The sequence below is a fragment of the Polyodon spathula genome, chromosome 22 (genome assembly GCF_017654505.1).
Source record: "Polyodon spathula isolate WHYD16114869_AA chromosome 22, ASM1765450v1, whole genome shotgun sequence".
NCBI classification, from domain to species: Eukaryota; Metazoa; Chordata; class Actinopteri; order Acipenseriformes; family Polyodontidae; genus Polyodon; species Polyodon spathula.
The window spans coordinates 25,412,747-25,436,168 of record NC_054555.1 but is presented as its reverse complement, the minus strand read 5'-3'; the positions used below and the strand labels follow the sequence as shown (position 1 = coordinate 25,436,168).

General features: G+C 38.4%; 1 protein-coding gene across 2 annotated transcripts in view; it reads right to left on the bottom strand.

Annotated features, from left to right (window-relative positions):
- Positions 1–15,736, bottom strand: part of LOC121297148 (serine/threonine-protein kinase ULK1-like) — a 32,294-nt gene extending 16,558 nt beyond the window's left edge. For both annotated transcript variants that reach the window (XM_041223226.1, XM_041223227.1), the window contains exons 1-5: positions 15,103–15,736; positions 14,044–14,136; positions 13,857–13,898; positions 4,678–4,710; positions 1,711–1,747 (exon numbers count right to left, since the gene is read on the bottom strand). In XM_041223226.1, coding sequence (XP_041079160.1) covers positions 1,711–1,747; positions 4,678–4,710; positions 13,857–13,898; positions 14,044–14,136; positions 15,103–15,192 — 295 coding nt within the window. In that variant the 5' untranslated portion in view covers positions 15,193–15,736. The remainder of the gene's footprint in view (positions 1–1,710; positions 1,748–4,677; positions 4,711–13,856; positions 13,899–14,043; positions 14,137–15,102) is intronic.
- Between the last annotated feature and the right edge of the window lie 7,686 nt (positions 15,737–23,422).

Here is a 23,422-nt window from a genome sequence, read left to right as displayed (position 1 = left end):
CCCAGACAGGGAGCCATCCTGTGTTACTGAGACAACAAAGCTGGCACCACCGAGGCTGCTGCGCCGTTATCAGCACTATGCAGCCAAGGGGATTCTGCACAAAGATTAGAGAAGAAAGAAAGAAGCCTTTCAATTTTTGTTGCAGATCTTTTTTTTATGCTAATGGTGACATCCCAAATAAAATGTTGTTCCTACCATTTACTGACCCTGGATATATGTGGATATGTGTAGTCAATCTGTCTCAGAGTATAATGTTTGTCAATGCTTGTTGACTGAGCAATAATTACAGATGTTACTAGATTCCTACAGAGAGTACTCAAAGTGTACAGGGTGGAGGTATGGTTGTATATGTACCAAAAAAAGTGAGTCAATTGTACAACTTAAAAGTACAAAAGTACAACTTATTATAAAATTAAACCGAGATAAATATTTTATAGCAACCGCACTTGAGAAAGAGGTATGCGGCGGTCTTTCAAACAGTTTTTAAACTAGATGACTTGCAAAAGAAAAAGTTTCAGAATTCAAAATAATAAAGTTAATAAAGCAAATAAGCAGTAGGATTGGTCAGCACTCCTTTAAAAGCATTTAACAAAACACCCCTTTGATCACTGGGTTCTCTGCCCTGCTTGTGACTCAAGAGTTACAAATGCTTCCCTTTTATTACAAAACCCAGTGGGGTGACTCAGCCGCCCAAACCACATTGCTGCCTGGGACAGGAAGTGGCCAGTTCAATAGACACATACACATATACATATACATTATTATCAGTACGTGGTATTAAGATTTAGGGCCCACATTTAATGAATCTTAAAGCCAGAGGGAAATTAAAAATAGTGCAAAATGTGAAGCAATATATCGTACACTTAACCCTTCAGTAAGCCCTTACTGGAATGTAGACCAAAACAACTTGACTGAATGTCGCCATATCACAGGAAATTATACAGCATGTCTGTGGTTTGTAATTGAAATCCCTCCCTAGGTTAGACACCAAGAAATGATGAGAACGTACTGGGATGTGAAAAAACAAATACTCCCATTAAAAAGCAGTTTCACCCATTCCAGGTGTTAATACAAGCTTGATTAGCCACAGGGTATAAGTATAGGTGTGTCTTATTGGCAAACTGCTATGCAATGGGAGTTTTATATCCATTTAGTTATTTAAGGAGGATCTATTGTTCTGGTATAATAACATAGAGTTGGAGATTCATGAAACTGTTTCGGACTGGCTTTTTAACAAAAAGGGACTGTATAAAGGAAACGTTCCCCAAGCTGCTGTATATTCAACTTTTAAAAGACACCTCCATGGAACTGGTAACCTTGCTTGTGGTCTTACCCAGCCCTCAGATACAGGTACTGTCAATATTCAGCACTTCAATACACTGCCAGTATTTCCAAAATGGAACCGCTGTAGTTTTGACTCCTCATTAAGTGCCATTCCTACTGCGTGTAATGTATCAATATCAAATGTTTCAACCCCTACCACGGTTCTGCTGACTGAATCTGCGTTTGGATAACTGCTACTTAAATTAGAATGAACAATTATATGCGGTTAGGATTCTCTTGCTTCAAATATAAAAGTTACCTTAATAAAACAAAACATATCAACTCTTATAGGACTTTGGGAGTGTTTGACACAACACTAGAAAGCTTTAAAAAGAACCAATTTCACCAGCACTAGGAAGTAAAGCAGGTAATGCGGCTCTCACTTACAGTGCAGGTAATCAGCAAGATCTCCTCCATTGCAGTACTAGAAAATACATCAAACAGGGTAAAGTTAGATAACTACCACAAAGGAGCCGGGCAGCTTAATAATTCAAATAAAGTACACACGAACAACAGAGAAAGTCAAGAACTCATAAATAACACCGTGTTTTTTTTTTTGTGGTTCCTGGGTAGTAAGTGTTATTTCCTAATTGCTTATGCCTCAAAAGTATAGAAAATGGCTATTATTCCCCACAAACTTTGCTTTTGTGACCAGGACAGTAATATTTCTGAACATTCCAGATAGATTCAGTGCTGAGTAAACTTGGAGTAACTTCTAGAACTTTCTAGAACTTTCCAGTAATATAAATAGTAGTATAAATACAGGGGCCTTAAGCCCACCAGTTCAGTTTAGTTCCAGCTGCCTAAGTGGATATATATCTGCATTTTTCTGAGATGGCATCAAGAGGCTGCAATGGAGGGATTCCTCATGGGTCTCCAAGGTGGTTTTACCAAGTTTCCCTGCTATCTTTGCCTGGGACAGCAGGGACACCAAGGCGCACTACCACAGGCGAGACTGGCCACAGCGGACCGAGTTCTCTGTGGGGAGGAACAACGTCAAGTGGGAGCCACTGGTGGACCCCCGGAAGGTGCTGATGCCACCACTGCACATCAAATTGGGCCTTATGAAACAATTTGTCAGAGCTCTAGATAAGGAGTCGGCAGCCTTCAAGTACCTTGAAGACTTCTTCCCTAAGCTATCTGAGGCAAAGGTCAAAGCCGGTGTCTTCGTCGGACCACAGATAAAGAAGATCCTGGAGTGCAATGAATTCCCCAAGAAGCTCACTAGTAAGGAGAAAGCGGCTTGGAACAGCTTTGTCGCAGTGGTTCGGGGCTTCCTGGGCAATCACAAGGCCGAAAACTATGTGGAGCTGGTTGAGACTCTGAGGGACATCCTACAGCCCATTGTGCCGTAGTTCTTCACCAAAGTCCATATCCTTGATGCTCATCTTGATAAATTCAAGGAGAACATGGGAGCGTACTCGAAGGAGCAAGGCGAGCGCTTCCACCGGGATATACTGGACTCTGAATGCCGCTACCAAGGACAGTATAACGAAAACATGATGGGAGACTACATTTGGGGGCTGATTCGTGAAAGTGATTTACAGTATAATCGTAAATCCCGAAAAACTACTCGCTTCTAAATCTTTTGTAGTCATGTTTGTATTACTTTAGTATAAATACATGTTAATTTGGATTCATATGTTGTTTTTTTCTCACTTTATGTGAACGAAAAGACTGTTTTCTCATTGGAAATAGGTAAATTTCAAAATATCACTGTCCTGGTCACAAAAGCAAAGTTTGTGGGGAATAATAGCCATTTTCTATACTTTTGAGGCATAAGAATTAGGAAATAACACTTACTACCCAGGAACAAAAATTGTGTTACATAGTGTATATGAAAAAAGGAGAATTTCACAGCTTGTTCTGTGTATTTCTGTGTAATATATATATATATATATATATATATATATATATATATATATATATATATATATATATATATATATATATATATATATATATATATTATATATCATGCATGTAGCGAATTAACGTATCGTACGTGCACCACGGCAAAAATTGTATGATACAGTAAAAGATATAACGATAGCTAATGTCGAATTTAGTCAAATCACGTATTAACGATGATACAGCTAAATGCATAATTAGCTTAATTGCATAAAGCTGTGCAGTCCCAAACTCCATTGTACATTGTATTTTAATTTGGGTAATTGCATACGGAAACGGCTTTCGAATGTTTAAAAAAATAATGTTAAGTTTTTCAGAAAGAACAGTAACACAGCACGCATGACAGCGGGGAAAAAAACGTCAAGACAGACACAGGAAATGGCAACATGAATCTAAAACTCTTGCGCCTCAGCGCACTACAAGCCTTCATGGAGGCAAATGGTTGTCAGTCTTATTAATTTTTTTTTTTTTACAGTTGCTTATCTGCCAAATACTGTGCATACTTCCAAATATTTTTTTTTGCTCCGTTGTCACAAGATCTATAGTAAGGTACTGTGCACACCTGTTTAAGTTTTATGTTTAACAGTAATGTATTACAAAAACTATGTTCATGTGGGCTGTTGTATACTGTACATTATTTACTTTTATATTGTGCTTTGCCAGAGAATAGTGTTGTTTGTATTGATTGCAGAACGTATTTCAAGTTTTATTTTTTTGAACTTGTACAGTATTTTGGGGTTACTTCTAATAAGTTACTTGTAATAAAATATATAAAAATAACTTAACAACTTAGTTTATGCCAGCTGTTATATACATTATTTTACTTTTCATATCATGCGTTGCCTGAGAGTAATGTTGGCATTGAGCGTATAACGTATTTCAAGTTGGTTTATTTTTCTGAACTTTATACATGTGCATGCACCTATACACCTATTGTCACTGTATCCCATTGTATTCTTTCACTCCAGTCATGTGCATGACCTCACACCGGTCCCGAGCACATGCAATTATGCTGAGTCAACTGTGTGTGTGTGTGTGTGTGTGTATAACAAAATAAAAACTCCACTACACAGAGCGTGGCACGAATGCCAATAGAAATAGGTTTCTTCAGTTTAACTGTTGATTATGATAGAAACAGGACCTGGTGTATCTCTGTCTTAATGCTAAATTTATTTATTATATTTTTCTGTATATACCTATATATCAGGTATTCACTTAATATTCTGGTGCAATCCAGCAGGTATGTTGATCATGGTGTGACCTGTGCAGTGCTATTCACTATGGTCCATAGAGGACCTCTTGCTCACATCTTACACATCTGACTGTCCAGCACTGAAGGCTGATTAAAGGACCAATGTGTGAAATGGATATAGATAGGCAAGATATTAATTATTCATGAGCTCTGCATATTAAATCACACAGAGGTGGAGAAAGAGGACTTACCTCCATCACCAGATAGACACAACTAGCCATTTCCTGAAGAAAAAAACAAAACACACGTCAAAGAGTCATGTGAATGCATTGCACCTCTAAAAGGAATAGAATAACTTTTCTGTGGCATAAGACATATAATCAATTTCTAAAATAAACAAGTGGCATTAGACAAAGCTTGCATTGTTTTATTGTACCCTAAGTTAACAGACCTATATTATTTATTATTTGCTACTTATTGTCACTGTTCATGCATAATAGATGCTGTAAATGTGTAAACTGTTAAATTCAGCTAGTTTAGATAGATTAATAAATAGATTAATTAGTTGCTTTCAAAGCACTGTTTTATTCAATGTCGGCACCAACAAGTGCTTTAAAAAAAAAAAAAGCAAATACAGAAACAGAAAAGGTTGCGTAACTTGATATGAGCGCCAAGCACAAATTTGCTAGCTTGATTAAAAAATGACAGTTTAAAGGATTAGCTCCAAGCTGCTTATCTCTGTTTATTTCTTAACTTTGGAATGGATTACTGTTCTCCCCCTGCCTGCTTAATTATTTTTTTTCTGCAGGGGTTCTTCAATTCCTGTTATTCATAGAGCTAATTTCACTAGAGGACAAATTCATACGGCTGTGTTTACAACAAAAACAAGCCAGGCCTGCATTTTACAGCTTTACATGTACGGTGCAACATGGAATTGCTTCCCCACAACTGTTCCAACCCTTGCGTTCGTCCGGCAGTGTACCAGTTTAACAAATAGTTTAAATCAGTAGTGAAGGGGCAGATTTAGAGAGGATTTACCCTTCAAGAGTCTGAATAACAAAGGCATTTTAACTAAGTTAGGTGAACAGCACAAAAACAGGAAACCAAACAACACTGAGGACTACGGCACTAACAAACCACAGCCAGTGTAGGGCAGTGGTACTTTTTAAACACAGACTCTCAAGTACAGTAACTAACATATAAGAGCTCTCTCTTTACAAAGAGACCCAAGATGCTATTTCACTTGCACTCTGAATTTCCCCAAAAACCGTTGCACACACATAGCGCAAAGGACTCTCAGCTGTCTCAATGTTCTGATGAGGGAGCACAGGAAGACCCAGGTCCTGCCACGTCTCATTCACCATTATTCACTTGAGAAGCAGGCTCCAGAAATGACTACGATGACTCCTAACGGAACACATTCCTGCCAAATGACGCTTGAGAATTTATTATTAACAAGAGTGTACATATATAAATAAATAAAAAGGCTTGATGTGCCTGACATTTTAAGCCGACAATTCCTTCCTTGCAGCATATGTTCCATTAATAGCATCAAGCGAGCCCCACTTTGTTTAGACTATGACTCCCAGTACGCTGAATAAGAAAAATGTCTACTACAGCAGAGGTGGCAGATACACGGCTTAATCTTCTTAACAGTAACTGGACCCAGATTACAGTCCACGTGAGCTTTACTTTACTGGCTACACAGCATTATCCTGACAGTACGTTTTGCTCAAACACTGTAGGTCATTTCATTGTGTGATTAGTGTGCTCTACTGTTCTTGTGTCTACCTGGGACATTCTCCAATGGGAGATTCTGGATCTCAAGGTGCAAACAACTGTGGAGCTGCTGGCCAAACTTTCAGGATTACAAGACAATTACATGAAAACACCTGGACAACTTCAGTGGTTTGGGAAAGGTGAAGGTTAATAGAAAAATGCCTCACTGAATTGACTTGCACACTCCAGTGCTGCTATAAAGGGTTTACTATGAACAGGAGATTTAAAGACATGAATAATAAGCTCAGACAGATTCACTGGTTAGACAAAAGAAGAGCCGAGTAGATACAGTGTTGCTTAGATTTTTATTCTATCTTTTTAAAATTGTAATATTGTGGGTTATAAAATAACAGCAATGTATTGTTGTTTGTTATGTAGACATGCGTGTTACTGTAAATATTCAATCAACTTAAAACCAATAAAACAACAAATTTTAACTGAACGATGTTTTTCCTGAAAGACCGGTCCATGTGCTACAGTTAAGATAAACTGTGTCAAAAGGTTCATCCCTGTTTGCTAACTGCACACTTCAGGTTCTGTTTACTGCGAGCTGTTGGAGGAGAGGAGGGTTGAGTAGTACAGCCTTAGGCAGCCGGACCCCCTTAAAAAAACTGATTGCCTCAAAATGAACGTCAAAGCTTTCCAGACTGAAAAGTGGCTTTCAACTGAATCCAGCTGGAGTTCACACCATTCTGTCAACTCAGCAGCATTTCTCTGTATTGAAAACAAACAAACCAAGCACTTTGAGAAGTACTGAACTATTAAGCAAGATCTTACACTCGTTTGTTTCAAAGGACTCTTGTCTATACTAAGCGAGCCTGGGTTTAAAAAAAAAAAAAAAAACATAACACAGACTGCCTGAATAAATCAAGTATGCTGCATCGACAGCTATCAAACAGATCAAGTTACGGAATGTGTTTATTTTTATTTATTTATGTGAAATGCATGGACAGTTAACAGTATCTACTGCTTATATGAACAGTTACAACCTAACAACTTTGAAAAAGCAGCAACAGGCACAGTGAAAACAAGTTAAAATATTGCCATCAAGATTAAAAAAATAAATAAAAAGTTAAGAAAACACATAAGACTTGCGATGGGGTTATTGTATGCTCTTGGACGCAGTTTGCAAATTTGTTTTTGTGAAAAGTGATTAGGACAGCTTGCTCTAGGTTGTACTTGACCCACTTAGTTGTACAGCTGACTCGTTACTCTTTGACCTGCTGAGACAGTAAACATTCCCCAGGGGCAGTAGACCCAAAGATACACTGATCAATGCGTGTAGAGCTGCACTGTTTTCACACTTTCAGATATTAGTAGCTGACAGACGCATAACACTTTGACTCTATCTTTATTCATCACATTCCTGGAGCAGCAAGGTATTGCTCTCAGATGTTGTGTCTGAACCACAGCAGGCTGAAAAGCTTCCATAGGCAATAAAATAAAATGTTGAGCCAAAGATACTTCATTACTGACATCAAACAAGCCCTATGAAAAAAAAGGTGATCAGCTTGGCATATAAAGCTTTCATAGATTGCTCCCATGTGTGTTTTTTTGTGTTTTGTGAATGTGGGGTCAAGTAAATCTTGCACAGAAGCAGCAGTATGCAGTACAATCCATGTATTCTGTCTGCATAGTTAGCTGCTTGACTTGTAAACACATTATTTTAGGCATTACACGGTTGCACCAGAGCAATGATAGAGTTAAACTTTATAACACGTTGAGCACAGATTACATGTCCTGTGTACCATACTTAACTAGCTGACATGGGCTATTCAATTTGTTTAACTGCAAACCTGCAAAACGTCCAGGGTCATTAAGATACTGCCTCAAGAATTCCAGTTGTTATTTAAAACATTACATCGATCTGTATCTTTTCCTAGCAGACTGCCAGATTTGCAGGAATATAAAAGAATTGGCCAAAAATAAAAATGGTATTTTTCTGCTAAGCTAGTGCAGCATCATCTACGTAATTAAGTCTAACAAATGTAAGTTCCAACTGCAGAAATATTTGTATGCTTTATCAGATTTCACTGCCTTCAATTCCAGACCATATCTAATCCAGACTAATCTTCTTATTCACAAGAGCAGTGGACATAAGCACATTTGCAGGAGCATTTCCATTTTAAAAATAGAAGAGTAAAGCATTATTTCAGGAAATTCTAGTTGTCTTCCGATATCAGCATTACGTTGTCCGTTTTCCTGGTCACAAACTCCCTGGATGTTTTGTCGTATCTCATCTATCCCTGTGTCAGAACTGGATAGCAATTATATAGTACAAACAGAGAGAACATTAAGAGACGTTACGCAAAGGTTATTTACCAAAGCTTTGAATGAGGACATCGATAATTAAATGACTGGCTTAAAGTTCCACCCAAGAGGTTTATTGGAGAGTCAATAACCAGAGCATTAATAACCCTAAGTTCCCTATGGGAGCTGAACTACTGTGACCAGTGTTTAGGTCCACATCAGATGGCACCAGTGTGTCATCATGCCAACTGGAACACATTTATGCTGGATACTGAAGGTGTACTGCATGCTGCTCAAGCGAAACAGTCAATAACAGTGCATCTGCTGCCCAAACCTGATGCCTGTGTCAGTTTACATACACAAAGCTGTGCCTCTCTGATAACTCGAGGACCTCCAGGCAGAAAGCAAACTCCTAGATCACCAAGATCCTCACCACCTGCAGTGCTCCCCCTTGTCACCTAGCAACAGATGTCACTTCAACCTGAACAGCCTATCAGTGGTCAGCTTCTCAGTCCCCGGGCCGCTGCTGACTAAGGAATATGTTTTGTCTGGACGAGGAGATATGAAGACCATCTGTTTTGAATTGCATTTGTAACCAGGCAGATTTAACTGCTGGCTGGCTGGTGGCTGTCTCGAAATGATTTACCAGTAAAGTGACAGCAGGCAGTGTACTGTAGCTGTGAAATCCTCAGCAAACCAAAACACAATGTATACTTCCAGTATGGCAGTACTGATGAATGTATTCAACTAGCTGATCTACTTTTCTGAAGATATCCAAATGCAATTTAAATACTTCTGGTAAAATACAGTAAATCATTCTAGTCAGCTCATGTTGCCTTTTAGTACTTAGAAATAAACAAATCTTACACTGTAAACAAATGTAACTGTTTACAGCTATTATACAGGGTCAACACCTGTGTGTGTGTGTGTGTGTGTGTGTGTGTGTGTGTGTGTGTGTGTGTGTGTGTGTGTGTATATATGTACATATTACTGAAAGTGGATGGTCCAGCTTTAACCAGGACTGCTTGCTGAAAAAACACAACTACTCTCTTAAAAAGATAAGGTAACATTCTTTAAATAGCTGAAACAAGTAGATGGCGACTCAAACACTGCTGACAGACGTGGTTTTCTAAATAACTACAGGAGCTTTTTTCCTAGTTTTTTCTGCATAAAAGCAGCCAAGTTCAGGGAGAGATCATAAAACACTTGAAATCTGAAGGAAGTGTGAGTTCTGCCAAACTAGCAGATAATATCTGATGGAGTTATTGTTACTCCCAGCTAGGATGTTTGGCGCCAACTAAAAATGAACAAGAAGTATATATACCTTTTTTTGTATTTATTTATTTTAATTAACTAGTTTTGAATTCATCACACAGCCTTTTATTTCTGGAACGGACACTGAAAATGTACTTTGTCAACCTGCCTGCCTCTCCGCCAGTGGGTTTTAGGGGATTATCTGGTACACTCATTCCATTCAAAAACCTCTCTCTCTCTCTCTCTCTCTCTCTCTCTCTCTCTCTCTCTCTCTCTCTGTGCTACTAGCCACTCTCATTCTCTTTCCCCTCTCTGCACTGACACTGTAGATTTTTGTTGTTTCTTGCTAGTCTAGGCAAGTTATTTTCCTGAATGGGTTTTTTTTTTTTTTTTTTTTTTTTTAAACATAAAATGTTGTTCTTTATTCCTGCTTGAAATTGCTTGCTGATTGTTATAGTGTAATCACAGACTGGCATTTGGAGATTGCTTCAAAACATTTTTATTTCAACTGTTGTATTGTCTTGCTTGATAACCGCTGCAATATTAAGTGAAGCTGATGTATTGCAGCGGGGGATAATACAACATCCTATGAATGGTGTCACTTTCTCACTCTCTTATGAAAAATCCCCACTGAGGGACAATGAATAATGCCAGAAGCAACCAGGCTTTGTGGTTCCCATGTTCTGCTAAACCACAGCCTGTCTACCTGAAATCTGCTGTGTGCACCTAAAATAACAGCTGTTTGCAAACTGAAAAAAACTGCAGAGTATCAATACATATATATTCTTAAAATGAATGTCAAAGCTTTGCAGATGAGAAAGGTGGCATTTGGAAACAGAATCCATTTGGAGTTCTCACTATCCTTTCAACTCAGCAGCATTCCTCTGCACTGAAAAGAAGCCAAGCACTTGGAGAACTACGGAACTATTAAACCAAGCTCCAGACACACACATATATGTATGTGTGTGTGTGATTATATATATCACACAGAGAGAGAGAGAGAGAGAGAGAGAGAGAGAGAGAGAGACATTTGGCTGAACTGTCACATAATTTAACTACTGTTTGCTTACAATACTTACACAGAGAATCCAAGATATTTAAATGATTGGGAGCCAGGTGTGACTTATGATGTGATAAGAACAATCAGTTTATAGCACATTCACCATGGGCCAGACTACTCAAAATCCTGGCACCTGGTCATTTCAATAATATGCCTAAACCTGGGACTGAGTGCATAGTGTGAGTTTTAAGCTCTCTGTGCACTAATCTAAACATACAAAAGATATTGTACCGTCTTCCACTCCACCTGGCTTGTTCAAACAGTGTCTTTGGTATTCTCAACGTGGACTCTATCCTCAACACTCCTTGGAACAAAGTTCAGGGTACCAGCAGATGCAAGACATCAAGCCAGCGTGTACAAACTGCATTAGGATCACAGAACAAGTATTAAGGGGGCACCTGAAGCACCTGTTTGCTGCACCTGGCTTAGTAACCACCTGGCAGCAACACACCTCTCTGCTCTGGTTTACATTACCGGATAGCCCAGAGGCGAAACAACATGGGACTCGACTCCAGTCAATGAGAACCAGGCTTTTGTTGAAAACAGGTTCTTTATGCATTTTCAATACGCACTCCTTTCCAGTGCACACAAAAGACAAACTGAAGCATTCACGGTTCAGACCTAACCTGTGCAGTAATTACTTCTACAGCATACCCTAATTATACAATAACAAACCCATTTTATTAATACAACTTTTTTTAGCTTCTGACTAAAGACTAGAAAACTGCCACCAAGAGACCAACCCATGTGCTGATTTATCAGGGCTGGAAAATAATATTTAGTTAAGCAACTTGAAAGATCCCATGGTTGACACCTTTCTATCAGACAGCCCCTAGACTGGGCTAAGGCAGTACATAAATTTAATGTAGAAAAACATGGCATGAGTTCATGAAGGCCTACAGAAATCAAGTTTACCCATGCCCTCCCCACTCAGGCAATCTTAAAAGAGACAGTGTACAATTAAAAAGGGAGTATCCAATACATTCCAAAATAGTGAAATCAGATTAGACTGGTTAAACCAATCTAGTATATGATCTCTCAAAATACATGTAGAAATGAGCCCGCAAACAAACCAGGTTCCTGTTATGCAAGTAAACCACAGGCCGGTGCCAGTTTTCATGTAAATAAAAATGGAACAGCCAGGCAGGTAAATATACCATGGTAACAACTAAAACAAAAGGGGAGTGTCTCATTGTAATATGAGCGGTTCTATATTAAACACCTAGATACAGCACTGTCCCAGTCACCCAGACTGCAAAACTACATCCTTAAAAGTATTACAAATGAAAGCAATATAAAATACCACACTGTGCATGGCTCCTAACATGCAACAAAGCTTTAATTTTAAGCAGCGATAACCACATCCACATCCCATTCCCACAAAGGCAATAATGATGCAATCACAAAACGGACAATGCGTGACTATTAGAAACACTTCAAATGAACAGGCCTAGCTGTTAAAGGATGACCAATACTGTACATGGCCAAATGTCCATGCAGAAATACCACCTCAGGCAAATAATAAGGTACATACTAGTTGTCTGTTCTAGCCCCACAAACTACCTGTGGAATACCTGAAAGCTGCAGGATCTGCAGTAATTGAAATTCACATGAGCTGCCCTTTCAGTCAAAATCTTTGTACACAGCGGTAACAGTTTCATTTGGGTCTTATTTTTCCCCACAGACACTTGGTTAGGTTGGGAAGTATGTTTCAGTTTTATTATAGACAATGCATTATTTGTGAAAAATAAATAATTAGATTAAAAAAGGGGCAATACATTTAAAAAAATGTAACCACTACGTATGAGAATTGTAATTGTTTGAAAGGAGGTGATAGTATTTCATTTATCTACTGTTTTTGTTTTTCCCTCCTTGACCTGGTCAAACTCCACTAGTGTAGACTGAAGGTTTCATCCCATTATTATCAGGTATGGCATTTAAAACTGGTCCCCCTCTACTCCAAATGTGCTTGGGAAGATGCAAATATGATGTTAACCAGACTGTAGACTACAAGTTGCATTCAAGATAGAACATATAAAACTAACCACAAAATGCATCAACATGTATGGTTTTGAAAAAGTTAAACGCACACACAGTGTTTTTTTTTTTTTTGTTTTTTTTGCATTGCTGCTTAACATATTTTTTGCATTGCTTACCATATTATAGCATGCAAATAAGAAATGTACATTACACAGGTAAAATAAATGGTAATGAAGGAATCCATTGAGTTTTCCTCACAACAGTACACATTGCTCTCATGAATACAGCTCTCTGGAAAACACTTCTTTGTATGATTTTTTTTCTGCTGTCATATTCATGAAGGCTTGAAACTGGACAAGCAGCCTTACTGAACACAGCCTGTCAAAGATTTCATTAGCAGAACAGTAACCTGAGGGAAAAATAATAAACAACGTATACTACAGATGACAGTATTTTCAAAGTATTTGTTTAAGCATATATATATATATATATATATATATATATATATATATATACACACACACACACACACACACACACATACACACACAGCAACGTTACAGAAAACACATTATTTCGTTTTCTGAGACCTTCATTTTTCACCACAATGGGCACACATCATCCTTCGACCTAACTTCTAGTCTAGACCACTAAAACATACGATTTGACGTGGATCGGCCCACATCTCAATGCATAAAAATAGGAAGAGCAAATTACTCTGGGCATTGTAGTCCAATCAACAACACGACCCAAGTACCTGAGAACCTTAATGTCAAACACAAAACTACATCTCCCAGGCACCTTTGCTACATTTCCGTCTCGTCCCACCCCCATTGAATGTCAACAGGAGAACACGTGATGGCAGCGTGCACCAGCAAAACAAACTTCTGGGACAGAGCAGCGCTCAGTTGTGAATGCCGATTCATATCAACGGCCAACACACGCAATGCATAAGATAATAGGTCTACACGTCATCTATGATTTACTAATTGCAAACTGAAAACAAAATTACAGTACTTGGATTGTAATATATAAAATGCATAACACAAGTATTAAACCGCATGCACAGGGAATTTTATTAGACAAAATAAAAATAAAAAATATTACCTGGAAATCATATAATGCAACAATATTTTCATGTTTCAGCTCCTTAGGAAAGAGAGAGAGAGAGAGAGAGAGAGAGAGAGAGAGAGAGAGAGAGAGAGAGAGAGAGAAATAAGTTAATTAACACGCAATGGAAAGTAATTGTCATGGCCAAAATTAAATGACTGAGAAAACCAGCGGATGTTCTTACCTTTAAAATCTTTATCTCCTTGCCTAACAGAGTCTGGGATTTTGCCAAGTTTTTCTTGTTTATGCATTTGACAGCTACTTCCCAGTCTGGCTTCTGTAAGAAAAACGTACACTTTAAATCACAAAATTGCGATATTCAATGGGTTTTTCATATTCGCGGCTTTGTTATCACATCCTGTGCTAAATAGTTTTTCACACTGGCTGTTTCACTTCACTTGAAATAAGTTAGTTTGAACTCTAACTACAAGTTTAATTTATAATTGTTAGCTATGAGAGCTGTCTGTGCAGGTTCTTTTGTCGACCATGTAGTTCTATCCCTACTGTTCATCCACATATGGTAAATAATACGTACACTTCTCTAGTGCAATTTGTCTGTACTTGCCCCGGTACCATATTAAGCTGTGTAAGAGAGAAACGTAAGGCGAACGAACGCCTTATCCAAATCATGAGAAATTGATACAATTTTGCAGTAGACAAACACTAGGAATATTCTATACGCTACATATTTTAAAAAGTATGAAAATTATCAGGGCTTGGGTCACGTCTCGGTTGCAGTTCATTCAGTATTTATTGCCAGACATGTTAACTTGCTATCTTAACAATTGTACAACCCCCCCCCCCCCCCCCCTCAAAAAACAAAACAAAACAAAACAAAAACAAACAAAAAAACAAAAAACCAAAACGCCACTTTCACATTTGTACAAATAATGAAAAGATTTTCAAATAAAGTATACTAAAACAAACACACGCACGCGAAACAAACACATGCATTTCTTTCTGATTCGGTAGAAATCTGTGTAGCAGCACGTACATTAACGTGTACGTACATTATTATTATTATTATTATTATTATTATTATTATGTACATTGGTTCTTGTCAGCAAAAGCCAAGGGCTTAGGCCCAAAATTAAGGTGGTATTTTCTGTTACTAAGGTTTTTACATAGTACACTACACAGCGTGAAAATAAACTCTCTCTCTCTCTCTCTCTCTCTCTATATATATATATATATAACGGTAAAGGTAATATACGCAAAGGAAACAGAAACTTGCAGAACATACCTCTTTGTGTCTTCCCTTGAAGACAACTGCAAATGCACCGTGTCCCATTAAATCTTTCCTGCTGAACTCGAATTTCCCCACCGTCTCCATGTCCCTAGATTCTATGTAACTTTTTGTATAAATCAATTAAAAGGGGGATTTCAATCAGGATCTAGGGATCTCCTCTAAGTAACCCCGAGCTGCTCTGCTGTTAAACCCTCGGCAGCTACAAAGTTGCCCTTTTCCTCCCAATTCCATGGGCTGCCTTTCTCTAAAAAGAAAACCTTTTCCAATCATGTTAGCGCTAAAGATGAAAAAGGAGAGAGTCCTCCCTTTTTTAATTAGATCGCTCCATGATCTCGACCGTCATCCTGATGCAACGCAGAAGAATTCCGAGATAACTCCGCGATTCCACCTTAAGGTCTCTAGACCCAGTTTTGTAATGTTTGTATACAAAGGAAGTCTCAGGTACCCCCGCAGCCTTAATTTGTTTTTCTCAACCACTTGTATAAAAATGAAACCAATTTTAGTCCCATTCGCATTCTGTGGAGCCTCTTCTTGTTTCTCTGGCTGTTTTTTTACGTTGGTGTTCATACAAAATACTTGGTTTTTCTAACGTCTAAACAAAGAGCTCTCTCTCAAACCTTTCTTGTTCTGAAATATGCCGGAGAATAAAGCGCAAGCGCACGTATTTAATGTTGATGTCAAAGGAAGTCTCTGCTATTTGTCTCACAGCCAACCGGGAAATACAAATCCCTCACAGTATTTATGATTCCAAATATAAAACGCTTTATTTGCAACGAACTGATATGATTGCATTCCCTACTGAATACAGTTCACTTTAACACTTACGCAGTAGCTCAACGTAAAAGAATATTTAATAAATCCTATGATCGACTTCTCTGTATAGAACCACACATTATGTAAGGTGATGGCAGCATGTATTTTGCCATGAAGTTCGCTACAGTCGCTGTTTTCTGGACTTTGTATATTACCAGTACACGCTATTGTGCCGAGACTCTACCCGATCGCTGTGAAATTAAAATGTATAAAATGTGAAATCATGCATGTCGTATTTACCCTGGGCAACGAATTTGGGATTTCTGGCCCCTAGAGGAATCAACAACATATAGTGTTGATGTGAGGAATCATTCGTAAACCTTCGTCGTTTTTGTCACTACATTTTTTTTAGGTGTTTAGCTAATAGGAACGAAAAATTATAGATTTAAAAAAGACCAACTAACGGTCAGAAACAGAACCAACGGCCAGTCTTAATTTGCGTCTAAATAATAAATTAAAGGATCGTATTTATGTTACATATCAGGGTAAACTTCTCTCTCTAAATGTCTACATTGTACTTTTAAATACACTGTATAATGACCTGTAACACTAGGAATAGAACATAATTTACACATGATCTATATATCCTTAACTGTGTTAACTTCATTCTGAAAGCATATACTGTAAAGTGTTTTAAACGCCATTTGGAAATTTAATTCGCTTTTATTCCTGACCAATAATATACGATCTTCAGGTTTGCATTTGTGTTATACCAGGTAGTATTTAATTGCATACGGCAAACAGGTTTAAATGGGTGAGATATAGTTGGGTCGCTTTAGCTAAAACATCAAGTGGACTGCTTTCTAGTTAACAGAATCCATGAATGTATGAAATAATGTAGTAAACCGACACAATGATGTTTTAATGTAAAAGTGGACATGACTCGAATAAAACGGCTTTGTGGTTCCATGTTCTAATCCCAGTCAATCATAATGAGGAGCAGGTGCGCTTTGTATCTCCCACTGGGATACGTCACTGCTGCCACTAAGTGGCAGACCTTTGAATTACAGACATGATTACAGATGTAAACCCCCTGTCCACAAATGTTTTTTTTTTTTTAATGGGCGGGCGCTTCAATAGGTACGGACCAACATGCCAGAGATGCTGAACTACATAATGACAATTGACCTAAATAAATTCGGCACAGCCGTTTTTTTTAAATATACCTTTCTTATATATTCATATATATATATATATATATATATATATATATATATATATCTATATATATATATAATATAATATAAGTCAAGTGGACAAAGTTTTCACTTAGAAATCCATACATTTTGATTTTCACAGCCAAGAAAACCAAAGTATAAATAACCCTTCGGAAAGAGATTGGGTCACCCGTATGTTTATAATATTTGTGTCACTTGGCTGTGCCTAGATTTGATTGTAAAGATTTGGAAACAGATTAGCGAGGGTAATGAGAGCAAAAGGCTTCCAGCAAGCTTAACTGCAGCCACCATCGATCACAGACTTTATCAACCCTATCACCATCCATTACACATCATCTCCAAGATCTACTAGACTGCACCTGCAGCATGTGTCAGCAATAATATATGCTGCTAGTTCTCTATTGGTTTCAAGCTAGATAAACTACAAGGCAAACTGCAGCTCCAACCATTTCAATTTATCAGTGGTTTTCAACACTGGTCCTCAAGTACCACTAATACTGTAGCTTCTATTTTCAGTGGGTATAAGACATAGTACATACAGACTCCTGCTGAGAATTAAAACTGTGTATGGAGTTTAGGGATGATTACCAAAAAGGCTGTTGTTTGATGACCTTGTTCTAAACCAACATTTATTTGAGTTAGTTCATAATGGTATAAGACATACATATGTAGGCAAAGGTATGGTAGAAAGTGGTCAGGATTTTTTTTGCTCCTCATTTCGGTATAGGAAATAAGACTTATATTTGTTAGGGACTTGCGTTAAGTCAAGTAAGTACTGTTGATAACTAACTTACTATCATGTCAACAAAAGTAAGTCATTATTTGTTAGTTATAAGACATATATATATATATATATATATATATATATATATATATATATATATATATATATACTTACATACATACATGTAATTACTTCCTGGGTTAAAGTAGTTATCTTGCCAGGCGGTGTGCCCACACAGTGTGGAGTGACTTGTTCTTTACCCTTCCCTGAGATAGAGCTGGAGTACCCAATTGCTCTTTTGCTACAGGAGCCTGTGTGTGCCTTGTTCTGTGGGGCTGACCTCCCATGAGGGTTGTTGTTGGGTAAGGATGTGTGATGGTTTCCTAGCAAGAAGTCACCCCTCACAGAAAAGAATGACTCCCCTGCTATAAGGCATGGAAATACCAGCCAGACTGTCAAAGCAGAGAATTAAACTTGAAATACCCACAAGTACCCTGCTGAGAGGCAAAACATCAGCCACCATGTCTGAGCCAAAAAAAAACCCACAAGAAACTGAAAAAACATAGAATATAAAATCCTATGGTCCAGATATGTTAGATTGTGAAATTGTCTAATCTTTGGAACTAAGCGGGCTGTTTGACCTGGTTGGTATTTGGTTGAAACCTCTTCTGAGACCCCTGCTGAGTGTGCTCCAGTGGAAAGCAGTATTGGCCCAGTAACCCTCTCTCTCTTCTCCGGCATGCACTGTGATGTTAAAGGTTTTTTTTCATTCATTTTTTTAAAATTAAAACTGCATTTAAGAGCTGTAAGAGAGCAGCATCAGGCTTAAACCCCAGCAAGTCCATTAAAGTATAACTAAGAAATGAACCTGTATTATATTCTGCCCGCCATTAAGTCCAACATGTGTCTGTTTCAAGCAATTTTTAAACTTGAATTTTGATCTCATTAGTGACTGATCAATAAAGCCTTTGATCAGACAGAGAAGCTGGCATCAGTGTTGCAGTGCAGCACTTTCATTATTAACCTCACGATCACAGGAAGTTGAAGAAAATATTAAAGTGACTGTAGCTAACAAAATAGCTCCATAAATTGCACATGTTTGACACTTCCATTTGCTACAGAGGTCTTACATGTGTACATGGTGTAGCAAAAACATATTTTCATTTTAAAACTTGATATCTGGTACTTCACTAGATTAAAGGAAGTTTCTAGTTTTCATGCCTTTCTCTCAGGAAACGTGTGCACTTCCTTGATCACAAAGAAACCAAAAACTGGGTATTATTATCACAAAATATTCAACAATATGCATCCCACTTTACGCGGCAGGATATATTAAATGCGGCATCTAAGAAGAGTCTGTTTTTAGTACTGTTTACTACTTTGCTGTCTTCCTGGTCACCCTGGAAACAGGAAGACTATTCTACTGACAATGAACTGGTCAAATATATAAATGATTAAATACAGAACACCTGGAGATATTATGCTTCATTAGGTACAAAAAAAGCCCAATATTGTGTTCTGAATTCATTTTTTATTTTATGCCAAGTAGCCAAGGCTGTAAAAAAAACCTTTTTCTTATCTCTTATTAGCACAAGCAATATTATCACTGGCCCTCCATTTCTTCTGTGGAAGATATTATACTTTGAATTTGGATTAACATATTTCAAAGAGAACTCTATAAATAAGAAGCTGGGCATAGCTGAGCAAAGATAATAGGTAATGAATAGATTCATTGATTAACACTCCTTTAATAAAATGATGCATAAAAATAGCAAGCTTTTAGAGTGACTGTATGTGTAAATATTAATCCCTGTCCTTCATGCAATCCATAGGACACACAAAAAGAAAGCACCACTGGAATTTCAATAAAATATACCAAGACTTTATTGAACCAGAATAACAAGAGCAAAAGCCAGTGCTGGCTTTGGACCTGCATGGACCGGGCTTCACCACAATTCTTCCCATAAGCTCTCCTTACAGATTTGTACAGGTGTCCATGGAAAACTTCCAGTAGAATATGCACAAGGAGATGCGCCCAAACCGAGCAAAGCTACATGACATTAACACTTGAACTAAAGGGTCATTGCAGTGCGTTAATATGTGTCAATAATGGTAATAAATTTAGGTACACTGTTGCGGACATACAAATGTTCCAATGTAACGGCTCTACAAAAGCAGACAGCTTCTTGTCTTTGCATCTTTAGCAAAATAATAGTCGTAAAAAAAAAAAAAAAGAAAAAAAACCCCTTTGTTGCCTCACAGGTGAATATAAATAAATTTTTATCCATTGTAATGAAGTGCGGGGCATTGTGGTCGAGGGCCGATATTTTGGGCCACGGATTATGCACAGTCTGTACCCATTTTAAGGAAATGTAGTCCTGCTAGTCTGGCGCAGCAGGACTTTAATTCCCATGAGGCCATGTTAGATGGCATAATTGGAAAAGGCGATTGTGTAATTGATTGAACAGCTGCCATCAATTAAACAACTGGGAACCTGGTGTTTTGGAGCTGGTAAGCAACTTAGCTGCCCAGACTGTTAGTTAGGGAAACTTACTGGTATAGTTAATACTCCGTTAAGGAGTTAGGCTTTTGTTTATTTTGGAAATTTTGTTGAAGCACTGTAAACAATAAACACACAGGTACCATCCTGTTTAAACTGCATTCCTGGAAGTTTGACTTGCTTTCATGCTAGATGACAGTGTAAAAGCTCTGGGGAAAAAGTGACACACAACAAACATTTCCAGAGCTGTCACACCATTTATTTCAGCTTTTTCAGGTAGCAGTTGACTGAGTGGTCCTGAAAAAGCTCAGTCCCTGGATGTGTCTGAATCGAGGGGAACTCAATCCATCGCAGTCAGGACGGTAATTGCCATGGCAGTGTTGTCAGGTTATTGTCAGAAGTGTCTCTGTTTCATTGCTTTTGAAATCATCACATTGTTGACAATAAGGCTCAGTGAGTCAATGCATTGTTTTAATTTGCTGGACTTTTGTTCCTAAACCCAGCTCCAAGCGACTGAAGATTCTTGTTCTGTGACAGCTGCACAGTACGAGTGTGACCTGAATCCAGGCAGTTTCAGTGGGCGGCCGCTCTTCTCAGGGTCTGAAATCTGCCCAAGGCAGCGAGTTTGACGTCTCAGAGGCAGACAGAGGGGCTGGTCCCTTACGAAGAAGCAGACGTTAATGAGGAAAACATTAGGCCCTATACAATGCTCTTCAGAACAAACACCAGAAAATGTTATTTATTGCAAAGAGAGAGCAGCAGTGGTGTCCTGAACTGGAAGATTGAGGGTGTCTGAATAAGCCTTAGAACAGTAGCTTTAGGTAGTTACCGTACACACAGTTCAGACCTCTATATTATTGACATGTATTGAAGCTGTAGTTAAAGTAATTCAATGTACTATACTCACTTGTAATATTTTCAAAAGTAAGGTACAGTTAAGCTTATTATGGGAATGTGAGAGAGGGAGAAAGGGTTAAAAGGCCAGGTCAGGCTATTTGAATTTCTATATTCCAGGTATGGTATCTCACTTTGTTGCTGCAGATTTATTAGGATGAAAGGCCTAGCAGGCAAAGTACAGTCTGAAGATCCATGCCTCCACTTTGCCCCTGCAATTGCCCCTGGCTCAGAAAGGGTGCTCCTCTGAAATACCTATGCAAATCCAGGCTAAAGGCTGTACTTAAATCACAAGGCTGCAGGACCCTGTCCCTAGGCGTCCTCTACTAAAGACCAGGTAATTGTATTTTCAATACATTATACAAGCAGACTGAGTTAATACACCAGAAAAGAGGATATCTGCTTGAGATGTGTGGGCCTCACCCTTCAGTGAAAATGTCACTTTATGTAATGCAGTAATTATCTTTCTAATAACCTGTAATTAACTCTGCTTCGCAGTAACACCCATTGATAACTGTTAGGGTTAGGGCTAGGGCAATGGCTAGGTTAATTTAAACAAAATCTTACAGCAGAAGTTGAGAATGTGTTTTAACAGCTGTTAACCCTTTACCATTGGGCTGTTTCCACGATGTTTTAATGCCTACATGCAAAGAAACATGTTAAGTAGAATGATATCAGCAACACATGCTTTTGCAAAGAAAGAAAGTAGCTTTGATAACCAGAACCCTCACCCTGCTGTTCAACAGCCTGGTAAATGCTAATTATATTGCCATACCTGCAGGTATAATATAGTTTTAGTGATTTTTTTGTATCACCATTACAGTATGCTCATTGTGATGTTAAATTGGCACTACAGTTCAGTCTAAGTCAGTCCCAATTTAATGCATCGATACTGCAGTATTGAGTGACAGCAGTGAACCAGCAGCGATGATTGAGGGTCGATTCATAGGCTCTGTCATTTTGATCCATATTGTATTTGGCAATGAATTTTCAATAGGAAGGGGACAGTGGTATTATTTAGGACTGTTTCATTACTGCTTTATGGAAGTTGGCATGCTGCTGTTTGAAAACTGGTACTAGGTCAGTTGGAAACTTTTCAGTACATACAGACCTGAACTGAGTTGAAAGGGCATCTGGACTGCAGACAAACCAACTCAAATGTACCCTGACCCATCAGAGTCTGACCTGAACGGACCAAGATAATCCTTCATTCCCTTTTGAAACTTGTGCTGGTGAAAGCCTCCCAATATTGTACGTTAGGTTTTAGTTGCATGCTTTTCCTGTGGGAAGTGCCCATTTAGGTCATCAGTCAACTTTTCAACCAATCCGACTTTGTCTTCATGATGTTAATCCATTTCTGCGCAAGCTCTTTTGCGTCTGGTAAATTCCATTCATCTGGTCTGGTCCAGCCTCTCTTCTTTCAAGATAGATTTAAAGGTAGCTAGGAAACCTCAGGACGGCTGACTACTGATCTATCAAATGATTATCAACCCCCCTGTGGCAGAGCAGGGTACTGCCCTTGGAAATACTGGCAGGGATGGAGTTAAATTCTCCTCCCTGCCCAGGTTGATTGCCCCAGGTGGGAGCAATCAACTAATGTAATTAATCAATTATCATTTAGCCACCTGGCATAAAAGGAGGCCTCAGCCTCCCAGTAGAGAGGATGGAGCTGAGGAAGCAGGTTGGTGGGTTTTTTTGGTGTGTGATTTTTGAATTTTGATAAATCCAGTAAAGGCATTGCCCAGCCTGGAAACCTTATTTTTGTAAGTTTTGTTTTCTTTGTTTAGGTATTTGTGTTTAAGCATCTTTGTTTTGCCCTTGTGCATGTTTATTTTGCGTTAATTTATAATAAAAGTATATATTTTTTGAACTGCAGTCTGTCTCTGGGCCTCTGTCCATGCGCCAGCCTGCCACACCCCCCATTGCTGGACAAGCATTATTCCTATCATCTTTTTTCAGTGGTAAGCAGGTACCTCGGTGCTCCATGGATAGTCTACCAAGTATATATACACCTTCCCCCACCCAAAATAAAAACTCTCTGATTCTTCGTGAAATTGGGCTAACTCACAATAAGTTAGCCAGTACAACCAAGCTGCTTATTGTTGTCTGTATTCTCCTCCAGAGATCATGGAGATGTGCCTGCTACTGTGAGATGCAGCCAAGCAATGATACTAATTGTACCTGCTGGTACCTGCCGTTCTTCTA